The sequence below is a fragment of the Elaeis guineensis genome, chromosome 15 (genome assembly GCF_000442705.2).
Source record: "Elaeis guineensis isolate ETL-2024a chromosome 15, EG11, whole genome shotgun sequence".
NCBI classification, from domain to species: domain Eukaryota; kingdom Viridiplantae; phylum Streptophyta; class Magnoliopsida; order Arecales; family Arecaceae; genus Elaeis; species Elaeis guineensis.
The window spans coordinates 46,999,403-47,016,457 of record NC_026007.2 but is presented as its reverse complement, the minus strand read 5'-3'; the positions used below and the strand labels follow the sequence as shown (position 1 = coordinate 47,016,457).

Genomic DNA, 17,055 nt, shown 5'->3' with positions numbered 1-17,055 from the left:
CTTTATACCCTTTATCACAAAATTGACTAATGCTAAGTAAGTTATGCTTTAAACCTTTAACTAACAAAATATTTTCAATATATTTGGAGGGAGTGATACCAATGTTACCTATCCCGATGATCTTTCCTTTGCCATTATCTCCAAAGGTGACCATCCCTCCATCCTTAGCATCAAGCGTGATGAATTGTGATTCATCACCAGTCATGTGTCTCGAGCATCCACTGTCCAGATACCATTTCCTGTTTTCTCCATGGGATGCTAGACACACCTGCAAACAAATATCAAGTTTTTGTTTTAGGTACCCAAGCTTTCTTGGGTCCTTTTTGGTTAGTCAAGATGGTTCCTTTTGGAACCCATATTTTCTTTACAGTTATGTTTGCACAAGTGTAAGATTTATGCCCTATTCTACCACATTTAAAACAAGTAGTATTGGTAGGCTTGTTACTTGAATAATTTACATAAATATTTTTCAGAAATTTTTGTTTCTTTAAGGGGTTATAGCCAAGTCCGGCCTTATCATATACGGCCTTTTGATTTTCAAGAATCATATTTAGTTTGTTTGAACTTAAGGTGAATTTATCTACTATAGGTTTCAGCTTATTAATATCATTCTTTAGGCTTTGGTTCTCTTGAAGCAAAGTAGATTTTTCAACTGAAAGATTTTCTGCTTGTTTTACTAAAGACTGATTTTTCAGTTTTAGTTCTTTGTTTTTCATTCCTAGTTTCTTCAATTCATCAATTAAATCATTGAAGGCTTCATGCAATTCTTCAAAAGTAAAATCACTAGGGTTTTCAGAAATTACCTCATTATCGTGTGCCATAAGGCACAGGTTGGCTTGTTCTGTTGAGGTCTCCTCATCGGAGCTTGAGTCGTCGCTCGCACTCCATGTGGCCATCATTGCCTTCTTTTTGAACTTTTTGGGACCTTTCTTCAATTGTGGACATTCGGATTTGAAATGCCCCGGCTTCTTGCACTCATAGCATATAAGGGGTTGATCTTTTTCTTTCTCTTTGCTTTGTTCCCCTTTTGTGAAAGGTCTCTTTCTCATCCCCTGTTTCCTCTTTCTTAGGAACTTCTTGAATCTTCGGGTGATGAGTGCCATTTCTTCATCCTGTTCTTCATCTTCTGTATCGTCAGTTTCTTCATCAGGAGAGGCTGTGGATTTGAGGACAATGGTTCTCTTCTTTTTGACTTCATCCTCTTGATGTTGCTTCATGCTAAGCTCGTGAGTCATCAAGGATCCAAGAAGCTCTTCTAGAGGTAGAGTGTTCAAGTCCTTTGCTTCTTGGATAGCAGTCACCTTGGCTTCCCAGGTTCTTGGCAATGACCTGAGAATCTTCCTTACAAGTTCACTGTTAGTATAAGATTTGCCAAGACTCTTCAAACCATTAATTATATCAGTAAAGCGAGTAAACATAGCAGTTATGGACTCATCATGCTCCATTTTAAATAACTCATATTTATGTACAAGCATGTTTATTTTAGACTCCTTTACTTGATTTGTTCCCTCATGGGTTACTTCTAACCTATCCCATATTTCTTTAGCAGATGCACAGGTAGAAATGCGATTAAATTCATTTGCATCAAGTGAACAGTAAAGAACATTCATAGCTTTAGCATTTAACTGTGCCAATTTCTTATCAACCTCATCCCATTCTCTTTCGGGTTTGGTTGACTCCTCACCATCTATTATCTTGGTGGGTGTGTGTGGACCGTTCACTATGATACTCCACATATCATAGTCTAGTGCTTGTATGAAAATCTTCATCCGAGCTTTCCAATAGGTGTAGTTAGACCCATTGAAAAGTGGAGGTCGGTTGGTAGATTGCCCCTCGGCTAGAGAAGTGCCGACGTGGGTTGCCATAGATCTTTGGCTCTTTGATTGTTAGATCAAAGAAGGGCTAGAGCACCGGGCTCTGATACCACTTGTTGCCCAGCTATGCAACCCAAGAGGGGGGGTGAATTGGGTTTTAAAAATTTTAGGCTTAACTAATTACTTGTAAAAATTATATATCAAAAACTTGATGAATGAAGAGAGAGACTTTGGTTTGAGATTAATTACTTAAAACAAGAATGCAAGGATATAATGGAGAATTAAAGAGAAACAATAAAGCATGCCACAAACACAATGATTTATAGTGGTTCGGTGCCAACCTTGCACCTACATCCACTCCCCAAGCTACTACTTGGGAATTCCAATCCACTATACTTTGTATTCAACCCGAATACAACCGTCGGAAACTCCGACACTAGCTATCCCAAGCTAGTCCACTTGTTTCCCGGGTACAAGCCGACCCAATACACTCCGATTTCAGGTTCGGATCAACCTTTCCTTATTTTGGAAACCCTCCAAAACAAAAATAATTGCTCACAAGATAAAATCAGTTTAGAGCACAAATAAGTACAAGAATAGCTCTTTAAGTGAGCGAATATAACAATAAATATGCTTTACTCAAATGAAGAAGCCCTTCTTGGATTTCCTCAAAGTGGATGAGAGATGAAGTAAATGCTTGAGGAGTTGGTGAGCTTGATTGAAGGCTTCTTGAAGGCTGTAAATGAGCTCTTGAATGAGGTTGAGAAGTTGGCTTGAGAAAACTCTCTCTTGAATGCACTTGAATGCCCTCTTGAATGCTCTTGATTTTTTCTTTTCAAATCACTTGAATGCCTCTTGGATATTTGGATCTCTCTACTTTTTGTTTTCCACCTTTTGAAACCTTTATAGCCTTAAGAGACAAGGGAAAACAAACTAGGCAGAAAAAGAGCCGTTAGAGCACAAAAAGCAGCATTAAAAAGCAACCAAATCTGGCCAAAAACTAGCCGTTACAGGCAAATCCCGACATATGAGTCGACTCATGAGTCGACTCATGCCTCAGGGGTCGACTCATGAGTCGACCTCTGTTGCAAAGTCCAGAGATTGGGTTTCTGGATTTTCTTGACCCAAAACAGCAGAGGTCGACTCATGAGTCGACTCATGCCTTGTGGGTCGACTCATGAGTCGACTCACAGGTCGTGCCAAGCCAGAAAACCAGCGTGCCATGGCTAATCTTTGCGTGCCAATCAGCTCATAGTTTCATGAGTTGACTCATGAGTCGACTCATGAACTTCAAACCTTCATAACTCCAAAAATATAAGTCCAAAAACCATGAAACTTTCACCAATAGATTACATATCATTTGTTCTACACGATGATGTTATCAAATCAGAGTTTTGATGAAATTACGATTTTGCCCCTGTAGAGCATAAGGTCTTTTTCACATAAAAATTATTTGTATCCCTTCCAACTGTTTTGTAGTCATCAAAATCAATCTAGGAGCAACAGAAGTTTTTTTGACATTTGTCACACTACATGACATAGTTCTCGAAATCTTTTTATATTGTCGATCAATAGTAGCCCTATCGAAGGAGTTTGTAAGCCAATGCCCTCTTTCTGATATGATTCCCATAAATACCTTCATGCATCTCTCTGAGTGCGTAGTCAGTTTCGAATGGTCACAGGCATTTAAGAAGAGATAATGACTACAACCTCTTGTATAACTTTCCTTCATGAAGAAGATACCTGGTCAACTGATATTTTATCTTTCAAGCCTCCCTTCGATCTATAGGTAGTGTCTCATCTTTAAGATAACTAATAAGTGGGTCAATCCAGGAAGGTTCCTCGTCTATCTGCATTACGACCATCAATTCTTTAGTACTTGATCGGCTCATTACTGTTGTGCAAGGTTCCAGCGCACATTTGGTGAGACCCAAGAAGAGGTTGGTAGCCGAAGAGGACTCGATGAGACTTTGGGAGAGGACGGTAGCCGAGGAGGTTCGGTGAGGTAGCCGAAAAAGACTCGATGAGACTCTAGAAGAGGATGGTAGTCGAAGGAGTTCGGTGAGACTCAGGCTAAGGTTGGTAGCCGAAGATGGCTGATGTATTGACAACAATTATGGGAGTCGACAAAGAGAGTCGACTGGTGCCTGGTTGGTAAGATTAAATGGGTCTAACTGTCCAGCCTGCTGATTGAGGGTAATCTAGCTTGATGCAGGTCAACTCATGTGTGAAACTCCTGTGCCTAGTGGATAAAGGCTAATAAACCCTGTCTCCTAATTGGCATTTGCCTTTTGAGAAGTTGGTTAGGGGCTACCATTCTAACATATGGTATCAGAGTGAGATTGCAGGTTCGAAATCCGACAGACCTCCAGAGTGTTAAAAAAAATATTACTGGGGAGAGAAATTATTGTGCAAGATTCCAGCGTACATTTGATGAGACTCAGGGAGAGGTTGGTAGCCAAAGAGGACTCATGAGATTCTAGGAGAGGATGGTAGCCAAAGAGGTTCGTTGAGATAGTCGAAGAGGACTCAGTAAGACTCTAGAAGAGGATGGTAGCCGAGAGGATTCGGTGAGACTCAAGCTGGGATTGATAACCGAAGGTGGCTGATGTATTGACAACAATTATGAGAGTCGATAAGGAGAGTCGACTGGTGCCTGATTGGTAAGATTAAATGGGTCTAACCACCCAGTCTACTGACTGAGGGTGATCTAGCTTGATGCAGGTTAACTTAGATGTGAAACCCCTGTGCCTAATGGATAAAGGCTAATAAACTCCACCTCCCAATGGGCATTTGCCTTTTGAGAAGTTGGTTAGAGGCTACAATCCTAACAATTACTTCAAAGAAGACCTTCTTGGGTAACTCTGGTGGTGCCGATGTCGCCAGCTTAAACAATAGGTTGGTCGTAGAATTCTCGAACCTAGATATCTGTTGAATTTTAAACTTGTTGAAGGTAGATGCCAGGTCTCTGATCTTCTGGAGGTATTTTACTATGTTCTCTCTTTGGACCTCATAATGGCCCTGAATATATCCGACAACTAGCTGGAAATCACTGCAAGCCTTCAAGTTTTATACCCCCAGCTCTCTGACTATTCGGAGCCCTACAGCCAAGGCTTCGTATTCGGCTTCGTTATTTGTTGCTGGAAACTTGAAGCACAAGGCATACTTAGCTATTTCTGAATCTGAGAGGATCGATCCTACCCTGAATCTCATAGAGTTAGATGAGCCATCCATGTACATCACCTAGAAACTATCATTAGCTTTTGAAGGACCCTCATTAGTCTGAACACATGTCTCGACCTCTTCTTATTCAATTGGCTCATCCAGAATGGTGCACTCGGGCACAAAATTGGCCAAGACCTAAGCTTTGATGGATGGTTGGGGCCGATACTGGATATCAAACTCAGAGAGCTCAATCACCCATTTCGTAATCCATCCGAACATGTCAGACTGATAGAGGATGCTCTTTATTGGTTGGTCCATCAAGAGGATGATGGTGTGAGCTTAGAAGGTCAGAGCTTTCAAGCCATAATAAAGAGAGCATAAGCTAGTTTCTCTAGCTTCGAGTATCAAATCTCCACATCTCTGAGGATTTGGCTGATGTAGTAGATGAGCTTTGAATCTTGTTGCACTCTTGCATCAGCACTGCACTCATAGCGATAGGCAAAATCGTAAGGTATAAAAATAATTCTTCACCAAGATCTGACTTATCGAGTAGTGGAATAGAACCAAAGTAGTCTTTGAGGTCGGCGAAAGCTTTTTGACACTCCTTAGTCCACTAAAAGTTCTTTGGTTGCTTCAACACTTGGAAAAAGGATAAGCATCGTTCAGTCGATCTTGAGATAAATCGATTCAAAGCGACAACCTTTCTCGTAAGGCATTGCACCTCTTTGATCGTTCTTGGAGGAGCCATTTCCTGCACAGCCCTGATCTTCTCTAGGTTGGTTTCCATTCCTCGGTTAGATACCATGAAGCTCAAAAATTTCTCAGAAGTAACTCCGAAAGTATACTTGACTGGGTTTAACTTCATCTTGTATTTCTACAGGATAGCAAAGGCTTTCTCAAGATCGTCGATGTGGATTCTTATGGATTTGCTTTTGATGAGCATGTCGTCCACATACACTTTCATGTTTCATCTAATTTGATCTTTGAAAACTTTGTTTACAAGGCATTGATAAGTCGCACCTGTATTTTTCAGATCAAAGGACATGATCCTGTAACAAAAGAGATCTTGATTGATGATAAAAGATGTTTTATCCTCATCCTCAGGCGTCATCCAGATTTGATTATAGTCGGAGAAGGCATCCACGAAGAATAAGAGTTCATGATCCGACATGACGTCAACCAGCTGATCAATCCTCGATAGGGGATAGCTGTCTTTTGGGCAAGCATTATTCAAGTCGGTGAAGTTGATGCAGATTCACTATTTTTCATTTACCTTCTTCACCATGACCACGTACTCTATCCACACCAGATAGGTCATCTCATTAATGAAATCTGCCCAAAGTAGCTTCTCCACCTCTTCAGCTATCACCTTTTGGCGCTCAGGTGCAAAACTCCTCTTCTTTTGCTTGAATAGATAGTGGTTTGAGCTCGCATCAGTCAATGCATGATCACTGAAGGATCAATTCCTAGTATGTCCACTGACGTCTAGGTGAAGACGTTTGCATTTTCTTACAAGAAGGAAGTTAGTTGGTCCTTCATTATCTGATCCTAACTTGACCCAATCTAGATCGTACGCTTCTAATTTTCATCTGCTAAGGGGACTAAAATGAGGTCCTCGATTGGTTCTCCGTGTTCCTCGACCAACTTGTCACAGGTATCTAGTCCCTCAATCGAGTATGACTCGATAGGTCGAGCTCCTTGGAGAGCAATATTGTAGCAATGACGTGCCAAGTCTTGATCTCCGCAGACTTCTCTGACTCCATATGCCGTCGAAAATTTCATCTTTAGGTGATATGTGGAGATGACTGCTCGGAGTGCATTCAGACTTAATCAGCCTGATGTTTAGGTTGAGGGTGCTTGGACAACTAGGAAGTCAATTTGGGCAGTGGACTGGATAGAGAATCGGCCAGCTTTCACAGATAGCGTGATGATTCCTTCTATGGGGATAGTATCCCCGATAAATCTGACAAGTAAGGAGTCCATCCTCCCCAGCCGATTATCAGGTATTCTCATCTTTAAGAATGCATCATAAAATAAGACGTCGGCAGAGCTTCCTTTATCAATCAGGATACAACGTACATCATAATTTGTAATATTTAAATTTACAATGACCGCATCATTATGCGGGAACTAAATTTTTTAAGCATCCTCTTCGATGAAAGTTATCAGTTCTCTAGTTTTTTGCTTTTTAGCTGTTCCTTCATCTCTGCCGGCTCCTCCACTATGCTGCCCCCCAATGATGTGTTTATTACACCAGTCGAGGGTTAGTCTTCCTATGGTCCCGCCCATTATGGTTGCTCTGTCGATCGAGAGGACCTCTGTCGTTCTTTTCGTTGCTCCTGCCTCTGTTGGATGATTCGATCGAGACGACCATGCCTGATGAAATCTTCGATCTTGTCTTGGAGTTGAATACACTCCTCTGTGTCGTGATCGTGATCTCGATGGTACAAATAATATTTATTTGAATTTCTTTAATTTGAGAGTGTCCGTAGCTTTCTTACCTCTGGGAGCTGTCCTTTGATTTTCATTAGCACCTGAGTCCTCGGAGCATTCGGTGGAGTATAGTTATTATACCTCCTCGATGGTGAGGTGCGCTGATCCCTTTTTTGAGGGCTTCGAGGTCAATGGTTTCGAGGAGGGGATCTATCTTAACTTTCGAGATGGGGACCTGGAGCACGTCGGGTTCTCTCCTTCCACCTCGGGGAGCGCTCTTTATTTTGTTTTCCCCTCACTACAGAGCAGTGGGGGCTTCATCTTCAGCGAAGACCTCCTCCGTGTGGGCATACTTCTCCATCCGGACCAGCATATCGAGATAGTCCCAAAGATAGGTCTTCACTAGTGACTTCTTAAGATCATTCTTTAGAAGTCCGCTCATCATCACGGACATTGTGACCTATTGGTCCAAATCATAGATTTCCAAGGTAGCCGCATTGAAGCGGCCAACAAAAGCTCGAATCGACTTATCCTCCTTCTGCCTGACAGTATAAAGGTTGTCGGAGTGCTTTTACTGACATCGACTATTGACAAAATGATCGATGAAAGACTAGCTTAGCTCTTCGAAGGAATGAATCGAGGCCGGCTTCAAACTAGAATACCATTATCGAGCCACCTCCTTTAGAGTTGTGGGGAAGGCTCGATAAAAAATGGCATCGATTGCTCCATGGAAGAGCATTACCGCCCTGAAGGTCTCAAGATGATCAATGGGATTGGCAGTTCTATCATAGATTTTAAATTGTAGTCTTAAAGTGTCAAGGAAGTGGCTCCTACATGATTCTCGAATCGAAGGGTGGATTGTTGTTGAATCTGTCATAAGGTGTCGAGGAGGTATTACAAATCACATCGATCCACTGGTCAAGTTTTCGAAGCCGTCACTCGAGTGTGGGGTCTCGAGTGATGTAGGCCTCAAATGCTGAGGGGATCACCGACCAGGGGTTGAATTATGACCAAATCAGGGACTCGAAGATCATCGTCTTCTTGGTTCTAGGGTTCTGGGGCGGCTCTGGCAGGTCTGTCTCCTCTCTGAGCTTTGCGAAAGTACCCGCAATTATTCTGGTGGTGGTGGCGACTGTGAAGCCAGATTCAGTGGTGGTGCCATCGAAGGAGGTACAGGAGCAGTCTAACCAAGCTACGATGCCGCCTGTGGGGGAGCAAGGACGGTCTGGATCATCTAGATGACGACCGTCAAAGTCTGGACCTGCTAGAAGAGCATATTGAACTGATCCACCATGACCAATGCTGGCTGGGGAGGCGGAGGAGTTTCCACCACTGATGATTATACTCGATTGTTGGCTTGGCTCTCCATCGATCGAGGGGCAGTGGTGTTGGTGTGGCGGGATGAAACTCTCTTAGGTGGCATGGTTGTTTGTTGCTCTCAATTTGTGCTCCTCCAAATGGGTCAGATCCTTCCTCTAGCATCAATCTGTTGGTATGAGAATCTATACTGTGTCGAGATGCTGGAGTGGATGGTGAAGTGGGCCTCCCAGGGGCATGACCTGCATGGAAGTTCTAACCAGAGGTTACTCTGGTGAGGATCATTCGACACTCAAGTTAGAACTCTCGTTCAACAGATGGAGAAGTGTGAGAGATAAAATAATGGCGTATCTTTTTTGGAGTCCTCTTCGAACCTCCTTTATGGGTGGAGGGCTAGAGTTTCAATTGACAAGTTGGTTAGCACAATCCTGCTTGATCAGGGCACGATTTGCACGAGATGCAAGACTATCGCTCGAGATTCTTGAAATATGACAGTTGTGGTTGTCTTATCAATTTCACGACAGTTGTCGCTCGACAAGCGTTTAAATTTTAAATTAGATTGCCGGCATTGGGTGTCGTCGAGATGAGGATTGATCAACAACGATTAAGAGTCGGTCACCTTGGGCTACCTTTGGATGAGGAAGTCAAGGACCAGAGGCTTACTCGAAAGAGAGTGGTTAGTCCATCTGACATAATCGACTAGCAGCCATCTTCTGATTGGGCCGAGTTGGCCACTCACGCATGCCGTCGATTCGTCAGCATGAGCTGCTGGAGTCGACTGACGAGGAAGTATCAGTGATTATGCACGAGGGTTGCCAAGCGATAATCGACAAGCTTTCGTCTACTCAGGGCATGAAGTGTCGATCAGATAGACATCGAAAACTAACTCAGCAAAAGTCATGGGCGACCATGAGTCAGCAAGGGCTCAGCAGGCAGGTGCACCAAGTTTGGATATCTTGGGCCCTAGACTTTTTCATTTCATCGGCCCATGCAAAATTTCCTCCAACAATTGAATATATCTTTTTTTTGAAATATTAAGTAATTTATGATTGAATGTATTGAATTTGATATGAATCATACTTATTTATTTTAATATTGCATGACTTTATAAATTATTTGATTTAGAATATGAAATATGTCTTTGAGAAAAGTGTATTAATTTGAGACGAATTGTGACTCGCAGCTTGACTATATATCGAACCCCACCAGTAGAGTTTAAATGCTGGTACTTTGATATCTTATAAATGGGGCGTTTAAATATTAGTATTTTGATATCCTACCAATGGGGGTTGTGTGTAGGTATTTTGATATCCTACCGATTGAGTAGTTAAATACTGATACTTGATATCCTGCTAGTGGAGATTGTACACTAGTATTTTGATATACTGCTAGTGGAGTAGTTAAATGCTAGTTATTTGATATCCTGTCAGTAGGAATTTATACAATGCTACTTTGATTTAGTTCACAGCTATTGAGATAAATATGATATTTTGAAGGATATCGATTTGTGAATAAAAATGAATTTGCATAGATCTTATTTTATTAGTATTTTATATTTTGAATTGATACACCATACATACTTATTTTTAGTATATTATTATTATTAAATTTATCTAATTAAAATAAATATTACTTACTGAGTTGTCTAATTCATTATCCTATATTGTACTGTACTATAGATTTCAAAGACTAGCTTGATTTAAAGATTCTGTATGGAAGAGTGAATTAGAAGTAGAAATTGATATCTTTATTTTGATTAAAATTTATTAAAATTAATTTAAAATTATAAAATATTATTTTGTAAGATATTTAATTTAGTTAAATATTAATTATTTGAATTTTGTTTCATTGTTATTTTATGATATCATGATGAGATGTCTTGTATATTTGTAGAAAAAAAATTTTATTAGTATACAGTGGTAGTCACGATCTCTATCTTCTAATCTCAGATCGAGGGTATGATACTGCACTGTAGGTCAAAGTTAGAGAAATAAGAGAAATTTAAGTGAGTTGGAGAGATCTCATTGGATATAGGATTTGAAAGCGAGAGATTGAGATTATTTGTATGCGTATTTTCCTTTGAAATAAACCTCACTAATAATTAATATATGATAAAATTTTTGTATAAATTAAATAATATTCTGTAGGTAGGCAAAATTGAGAGGGCCAAGGAACCTCTATTGCTCTTTATTCTGCATGTGTACAAATTGGAAAAAAAAAAAATCAAGTAAATTGTCCATTAGAGGACAAATCAGAAGTCCCTTGCAATTTAGAAATTTTGATAATATTGCTAACACTTGTCAGATTTTCCTTTTTTGTTTTTTTTTTTTTTTTTGGTTTGGAGTACTATACAAGCAACAAACTCATATCTACTTCTTTTCACATCATTAAAGTGAAGCAACCATATTTTCTTGTGTGCTGAAGGGGATTTTCGTATTTAAAGCGGTTGCCTTTCTTTTATTCAAAATAGGACATCGGCCTATATATTTTTAGCCTGTAAACACATCATTAGTTAGGTAGAGAATTTTTACTATTCCACCAAACATATTCTTTTATGTCATTACTTGTCATCTCATAATACTACTTTTGAAAAATGATATCTTGTTCACCCAGCAAGCAAATTACACATCGAGCTACAGTATGCCTATTGTGATGTTAAGGATAAAAATCAGATGATTTTCCCAAGAAAAGAGTACAACAATTCTGAGGGTAATACACCTAATAATTTTTATTTATGCTTATAATTAGTGAACTCGACTAACATCTATTTTTCATTTTGAGACTTATTCAGTCTAAGAGAACTATGCCAATATGAACATTAAAATGCTTCATCTTCTCTATTCGCGATAAAAATAATGAGTGTCACTTTATTACATTCTCATAGTATATGCTTCATGGCTCTGTAATCTTTGCTGATTGTTTTCAAATTTTTGTTCTTCTTCCATAAAATTCACACATTATCTCCTTTTAAGGTTGACCAATATTTTGGTGATCTGAACTGACGGCCCCTCCTTGTTATTTCACTTTCTTCCTATCTAAATTATTATACTTTTTTGCCATTTATATCTAACAGTCTACAGCCTTCAGCTAGGACCTAAAAGCCATTGCACATCCATTCATTGCCAAACAAGGCGACAAAGGTTCCAAGCCTTTAGCTCTCCAACTCGAGAACATGTAGCATCTCTGCACCCAGACCCAAGAAAAATGTAGCACCTCAGCAAATTCATTCACCTCCCAGCTCCCTTCAGCCATTCATAAGAAGACCAAAATTGTCACTTTGGATAAAACCCAAAGCCGCACCTATTCACCGATGCAGGCCCAAATAGGCAGTGCACCCACAAATCAAGGGAAGGCTGTGAATTGGTCGCGGACGCAACATGCATTTGAAGGATGTGGTTTCAAACATGGGTGATGTGGATTTGATAGAAAGTAACCGTGCTGGAAGGAATCCACATTTCCTCGAAACTGACGCGTTGGGACCCTGTGCTTTTGACTTCAGAGAACACAAACATTTGGAATAACATGACGCAAACATAAAACTCACCGGGTGAGACACACCAAACATTTTTGACACATGATGTGAAAGAACTTTCACAAATCTTCTTCAGCATTGCTAGCAGTTCCACTGTTCATAAGACCAATGACAATGTGATGTTTAGTCATAGAATTTGCAGCAGGACCACATGCTGTGATCAAATAGCAGTCCCTCAAAACTTGCACTCGCTTTACTGAAAAGATAGGTGCGCTAGATTTCTTCAAAAAGCTGATGATGAATTGCAAGGTTCATATGAAAATTAATAATTCTTGCTTGCTCCACAATCAGAACAGCATCCATATATACAATATTCAAATTCAGCAAAAAGTTCAGTATCACTACAACCGGCCAACCAGGAGTCATGAAAAATTAAGAGAATTCCTGCATCAACAAGCCAACATTTATGCAAGAATTTCTGTCCACACAATACTCCCAAAAGCCCACAAGCAGCAAGGATGAGGAGAATTTTGATGCTCCTTTAGGATCCACAAGTGCGGAAGATCTCAGCTCGCATTACATCAATCGGTGTGTGATCAAGTGTGTAACGCTCGGGGCCGAGATAGACACCTGTCTTTTCCAGGAGAGTCAAAGCCTCTTCCCTGCCAAATCTTGAAGAATATAGCTTCAAGTACTCGATGTCCTGCATCGTGGAAAATAACATTTGTGGCTGAAGGACCTTATGTACCATAGTGGTATGAAAGGATCAAAATTGCTCATTTTTAATGCAAGCATTCAACAATCACCGCATAAACAAAGTTGACATGGATAGAGAAGCTGATTTGGATTAATGTTAGATTTGGCTTAAGGTCTACAACATGCACAGGTACACAAGCATACTCGAAATGCTAACAAGCATGCATATGCAAACACACCATGCATGCACAAACTCACCCACCAGCCCACCCAAGCAACAAAACCAAAACCATTTTCCATCAAGTGTGGGCCACATGGAGATGAGAGCATGCAATATGTACCTTCCAAATGGGCTGACCACTATCAACAAAAAACAGGCCTCCTGGTGGTGGATGGAACTAATTCCAAACATCAAACGAATGCAGATCTCAAGGGCGAAGCATATCAAGCAAAAGATACAGGTAATCCCATTACTCTAAAGCACATGAAGAAGAAGACTAATTGTAGATAAAAAAGCTTCAACTCAACTCCCTCTTTGTTTAGCTGCAAAGGTTTACCGCTAGAAGTAAATGGAAAGAAAATATGAAGGACCTGAATGTCAAGGAAGTTCAAAAGCTTGCATTTCAGCGAAGAGTGCCTACTCAACTATAAGCATGAAGCTTTTTTGGAAGGTTGAAAAACTACTTGTTATCTTTAATGAAAAGTTCAAACAAATGCCTTGATACAGGAAAATCACTGGTTAAAGTAGATACAAGACCTGGAACAAGAGTTGCAAGATGGAATTGAAAAAGAAATTGAGATGTCCACACCAGAGGAAAATGCAAGCATGGTTAGTCCAAAAATTTACCAATCTGGATGGTCATATGAATTATAACAAAAGAACGGTAACCCAAGAATATTGACCAGGTGACAAATGAATGAAACACTTTTCCCTCACCAGTACACTATATTGAGAGTAGAAACAGGGACTTGTATAAGTTTACTTTCACCAAGGCTCAGTCCCATATAGGAGTGAATAATATTTAAGATAACCTTAGGCTAAAGCCAAACAAATGTCGTAGCACGATATTCTAGTATATAGAATATCCTTCTCTATTGACCAATAACAAGAATGAAATTATGATACAGAACATAATATAGAAAACAAATAAATTATTTGCTTGGGAAAAAAAAAACCCAACTAGCCTGTCCCATTACTGATACCTGCATGCCATTGAGAATTCGCTCTAGCCTGGCTGAAGCAACTGGTTCATGTGATGAAGAAAAAACTTCACCAGGATAAAATAAAACTCCATCACCTGGGGGAAGGCCACGTCGAAATCTTATCTGCATCATCAGATTTGCATTAAAATCTGTTAATAACATGCTACCATATTTGCCCCTTTCTCAATGTTCAAGAGGCATGAAAATGAGAAGATAACAGCACTGGAAGGAGACTATATATGACTTTGCTCAAAGAATGTACACGGGATAGGGAGAGGTAGAATTTAACACCAATGAGAGCACGAAGATTTAAGATGATGAGATGAAAGCAAAAGAAGTAGCAAGATGGAATACTTACAGACACAATCCAAGAAAAATTACAACCAAATAAACTCATGGCATATTTGGTTTAAAATATCAAACATTTACCTCAGCACTAGCCACTGTTGACTTCTCATAACAGTTGGCACCCCAATATAAGAACCCTGTGCTACCCTCTTTCCAGACTCTCCACATCACTGCACGGTGTTGGGTGCCTCGCATGCCAAGATGCCAGTTTGGGTGGGGATCAGAAGGCCCCATGCACACATAAGTCCACCACTCCTGCATGAACAATGGTGATTCAACTATCGATACATACAGATTATTATAGAAATATCAATGTTGTGTACAATCCCATGAATGATAGCTACTATGTTAGTACACAAGCCAAAGATTTCCTATGAAAATAACACAGCAAAAAAAAAAAAAAAGATGGTCTTATGTGACTAGTTAGCACTTTAGTTAACCATGCATAATTCAAGAACCTATCCAGATTTCAGTATTAAGTACTAGAATGCAGATGGATAGTACTCACAAGAACTGTATACAAGGCAATGACAGAACTTGTCACACAAACGACATGTGATCACCACTGGGCTTCATAACTCAGTTAAAAATTAAATGTGTGTAGAATGGCTCATTAGTTTGAATTGTATAATCAAATTTAAATTTTAAAAAAAAAAAAAATCATATGAAGCTAGAGGAACTGGCAATTTGTTAGTCAATGCTGATTGTACAAGTAAAAAAAAAAATGCAGAACATAATCACTAGAAGAATAGATTCATAGGTTATCAATGCTATATACATCTTGAGACTAGGATGGTCCCTACTTACTAATGAGAAGGGGGGAGAATCCCTACATTTTTATGATACCTATCCCTAAACAACAAGTATAATTCACATTGTCAGCACTATGCATGCTCCAGAAACACTCTCCTTTTTTTCTTTTCTTTTCTTTTTTTTTGGCCTGCATGATTTGAAACCAAAGAGAGAAAGTTTCAATATGTTTCAAGCTCTATATGCTTATCTTCCTCCTTTTTATTTTTTTGGTTTGGGGGGGGGGGGGGGGGGGGGGGTGGACAGACCCATTAAGTAGGGGTGGCAATGCTTAACCCATTTAAAATGTTTAACTTGATTCAACCTATCGCATGTTGGGTTGGGTTGCCTGTTTAATAAAATAATCAAGCTCGAGTGTGGATTTTAGACCCATTTAATAGACAGGTTGAGTCTGGGTTGACAGATGTTTGATCTATCTTGTATCTGACCTAACCTATATCTAGTCGGATCCGACCTAGGTGCCACCCCTACCATTATTTTGGTTCAACAATGTTGACAATGCTGGAAATTTCAGTCTGAGATTCAGAGCTCCAACCAAAAAATCAGAATAAATGAAAAAAGTTATGCAAAAAGTTAACCAAGCCAAGAAAGCACATACTATTCAGTACTGAAGTGTTTTGTTTATTTCGAATTGTAGGATTCATGGTTTAGGCACTGTCTACTGAAAGGATAAGATTTTTTTTTTTTATAAGTCATACTACAAACATATAAAACTGTTAAAAAATCACATTACAGATCAGTTTAAGCACAAATATAATATCTAGGAATTCAAGCACCTAAAACTTCAACACGTTCTCCATTACTATATCCACAGTTGATGCAACTGCAAGGCTTCTTTATTTAAACACCCTAACCCTACTATTCCTAGTGTTACAACACATTTTGATATTTACGTCCTTGCCAATTTTGTTTTGCTTTCTTGGGAATCTTTTGTACTCCATTTAAACAATATGCCTAGTCAATTTTTAATTCTAGTATTTTTTAGCCCATAAAGTCACCAAGGGACATGTCGGTTTCATGACACCCTATAAGCACTCCATCCATGTAGCATAATTTTATTGGACCAGTTTTCATATTTTATGAATTCTCTTGTGACAAAATCCAAGATTATGAAATTTACCACACTAATATCTCTTTGCCATCAGTTTTGACCGGTGACCATTTTCATTTCCATTTTCATGGGAACAGTTTACCCATACATTGTGTGTGTTCTGCTAATCATGATGGCTTCTACAATGCCTTTTGAGAACAGAATGTGTTTATTTACTTGTGTTATGATTTCGCATGTATTCTCATCATATACTGCATAGCCTATGAAGTGATAAATAATTCTTGAAGAAGTAAAAATATATGAATTTATATTGGTTATTAGATGCATCTATCTTATTTGGCATTGAACATGAGATGACAATTAAAGAAAGCAAAATGTTCTATAATATCTTCATTTTTACATCTTTGTCATATTTAATGGATGTCTAGATCATTCTAGGACATCAACTTGACTTTTTATCTCTTTAATGTCTATAATCGGGAATGAAGAATCAAGATGTCATAATCATGCCCAAAGGGACTAAGAGAATGAGCATGCAGCATCGAGGAGTGTAGCCTTCGTTCCTCGGAAGGACATGAAGAGAAAATAAGAGAACATCAAAAAAAGGGAAACACATAAGGGGCAAGGGACAAGAAACTCTACAATTTTCAAAATTGTCTTGTTGTCTAACTAGATAATGACCTAAAACACAAGTCCAGCATAGGAGGTTAAACTTGGTCAGCAAATGGGTACATTGACAGCTAATA

The 17,055-nt window shown here is 39.4% G+C and overlaps 1 protein-coding gene across 2 annotated transcripts in view; it reads right to left on the bottom strand.

Moving 5' to 3' along the window:
* Positions 1-12,479: 12,479 nt before the first annotated feature.
* The window catches only part of LOC105032341 (uncharacterized), a 42,447-nt gene continuing 37,871 nt past the window's right edge, over positions 12,480-17,055 (bottom strand). For both annotated transcript variants that reach the window (XM_010906772.4, XM_029260994.2), the window contains 3 exons: positions 14,530-14,703; positions 14,101-14,223; positions 12,480-12,904 (listed from right to left, as the gene is read on the bottom strand). In XM_010906772.4, coding sequence (XP_010905074.1) covers positions 12,743-12,904; positions 14,101-14,223; positions 14,530-14,703 — 459 coding nt within the window. In that variant the 3' untranslated portion in view covers positions 12,480-12,742. The remainder of the gene's footprint in view (positions 12,905-14,100; positions 14,224-14,529; positions 14,704-17,055) is intronic.